The 2,304-nt window shown below is 44.7% G+C and overlaps 1 protein-coding gene across 1 annotated transcript; it reads right to left on the reverse strand.

The window, feature by feature from the left end:
- Positions 1-790: 790 nt before the first annotated feature.
- On the reverse strand, positions 791-1,774 carry LOC107714564 (uncharacterized). The gene has a single exon (XM_016520432.1). It carries the CDS (start codon positions 1,772-1,774, stop codon positions 791-793), a length of 984 nt encoding a protein of 327 aa, XP_016375918.1.
- Positions 1,775-2,304: the final 530 nt, after the last annotated feature.

Genomic DNA, 2,304 nt, shown 5'->3' on the forward strand with positions numbered 1-2,304 from the left:
ACACTTATGTCTATGCATTAGATGAAAAAATAATGAAACAATTGACCTTTATTTTTATGAAAAATAGCACTTTTGAAGCAAAAATATCACCGTAATGTTCAGTTGCCACTTTTGTTATATAATGCAATGACATTTAGTTGTGTTGTGTCCACTAAACATGATTTCCCCCCCCTGCAGACCATTTTAAGATCAGAAGGTCCAAAGTTATGTTTTTAAAGGTTTCCCTTAAAGCACCCCCTGCTGCAAGAGGTGTTAGTGAGGCCAGCAGGGGGTGCTCACCCTGTGGTCTGTGTGGGTCCTAACGCCCCAGTGATTTTTCTGCAGATCATTTTAAGATCTGAAGTTTTTAAAGACTTCTCACTGGGTCACTCTGGAAAAATAGCAAAAAGCTTCACAACTATATCATTTCTATCAAACTTGCTATCAAACTAAACTCTGTATTTTTGATCAAATAAATGCAAATATTTATAAATACTTGACATTTATGATTGATAGACCGTTTTACGATTAGGATAGTTTTATTTCTGAATGTCAGTGAATTAGATGAAAATATATAAAAGCAAATGACCTTTATTTTAAAATAGATGCCACTTGCTTTGATATTTAGTTGTTGAATGCAATGACATTAAGACATTTTCAGTTGTGTTGTGTCTACTGTACATTTAAAATCACTTTTTTTTTTCCTGTAGATCATTTTAAGATCTGATTGTCTGCATGCAGTGATGCAGTGAAGATTTTTCACTGGGTCTTTTTCAGGAAAAATAGCACAACTATATAATTTCTATCAAGCTTAGTGCCCATGGCTGTGCTCATGCGGTTCTGTTTTGACCTCTTCGACCTTCAAGCTGCTCAAACAAGGGTACTCGTCTAAAAAGAGGTTATACGTTGCGATCAGTTCCTTCCAGTAGCTTTTCTTCCCGTAGACCAGCACGAGCGCGCTGACTGTGGTGTAGATGCTGGCAAAGAGAATGGTCAGAGCCAGTGTGTTCTGCCTCATCAGCACCACCGTCATCTGCGTGAAGATGTCCACGATCACGAAGATCACGAACACCACCACCAAACTGAGAGTCATCTTGATGACCCGCATCTGCGTGCCGAGCTTGGGCCCGTGGGCGCCGTTGGAGCTGGCCTTCATGTCCAGCAGATGTTTGGCCAGGTGGTACGAGATGGAAATGCTGCATTTGACCATTATGATTCCTGGAACGATATCAGAGATGATCACGTAGTAGAAGACGTAGGCGAGTCCGGTCATGTCGGTGGGCATGATGGACCCGCAGTCACTCAGCCCGCTGGTGGTGCCGTTGTAGTAGGTCAACACGCTCAGCAGTGGAACGCAATTGGCAAAGCCGCTCACGACGATCACCGCCAGGGCCGTGTGGACGTGTTTGACGATGGCCTCCTGGATGCGCGTGTAGCAGTGGACAGGCTCCACCACCAGTTTAGTGCCATAGTAGAAGGTCAGGAACGCCATGCTCCAGAATATGATGAACTTGAGGCTGAAGATGAGCACCAGCAGGATGGCCCCTGCTATGCTGATGCTGCACACGGTGTCGATCACATCCAGCGTCTGCCATAAGTACGTGAGAACCTGCAGGGACATGCTGGCCAGGGAGATGGCCGTGATGATAAAGTCGGCCGGGTTCAGTCTGTGCTTTGTGCTCTTTCGGTAGTTCCTCTGGTTGATCAGAAGCAGGTACATGTTGAAGAAGATGGTGAGAATCGCCAAGAAGCCGGTCAGCACCCAGGCCACGAGTTTGTCCAAGGACGACAGCATAATCGATTGCCCACTGCGATCTCTACATAAACAAACATAGGAAAGAAAAAGAGATCTCTTTAATACAGTACTAAGGCCCCGTCCACACGGAGACGCGTTTAGCTGTATACGCATAAATTTTGTATCGTATAGGCGTTTCGTCCACACGGATCCGGCGTTTTGGGAGAGTGAAACCGATATTTTTTGAAACCGGGTCCCAGAGTGGATAAATCTGAAAACGCCGCCCTTGCGTTTTCGTGTGGACAGCGAATCCGTATATTTTCTGAAACGATGACGTCATCAGCCCACGTCTCGCCCCTAGTCAGACACCGCTACGTCACGTAACAGCAACAAAAACACAAACAAACACTGAACGATTGTCTTTTTAATAAGTAACATTAACACAGGTTAATAAATGTATTGTTCCATGTTCGTTTGTATACCGCGCGCAAGGTTTATAATGCGCATAGTCCAAGTCTTCTTCTCCGTTTTTAGTGTATCTCTGTGGCAGAATTACAGCGCCACATGCTGGTCTGGCATGTATACTACAT

This window comes from Sinocyclocheilus rhinocerous, unplaced genomic scaffold (genome assembly GCF_001515625.1).
Source record: "Sinocyclocheilus rhinocerous isolate Xijiao unplaced genomic scaffold, SAMN03320098_v1.1 scaffold990, whole genome shotgun sequence".
Lineage (NCBI taxonomy): Eukaryota > Metazoa > Chordata > Actinopteri > Cypriniformes > Cyprinidae > Sinocyclocheilus > Sinocyclocheilus rhinocerous.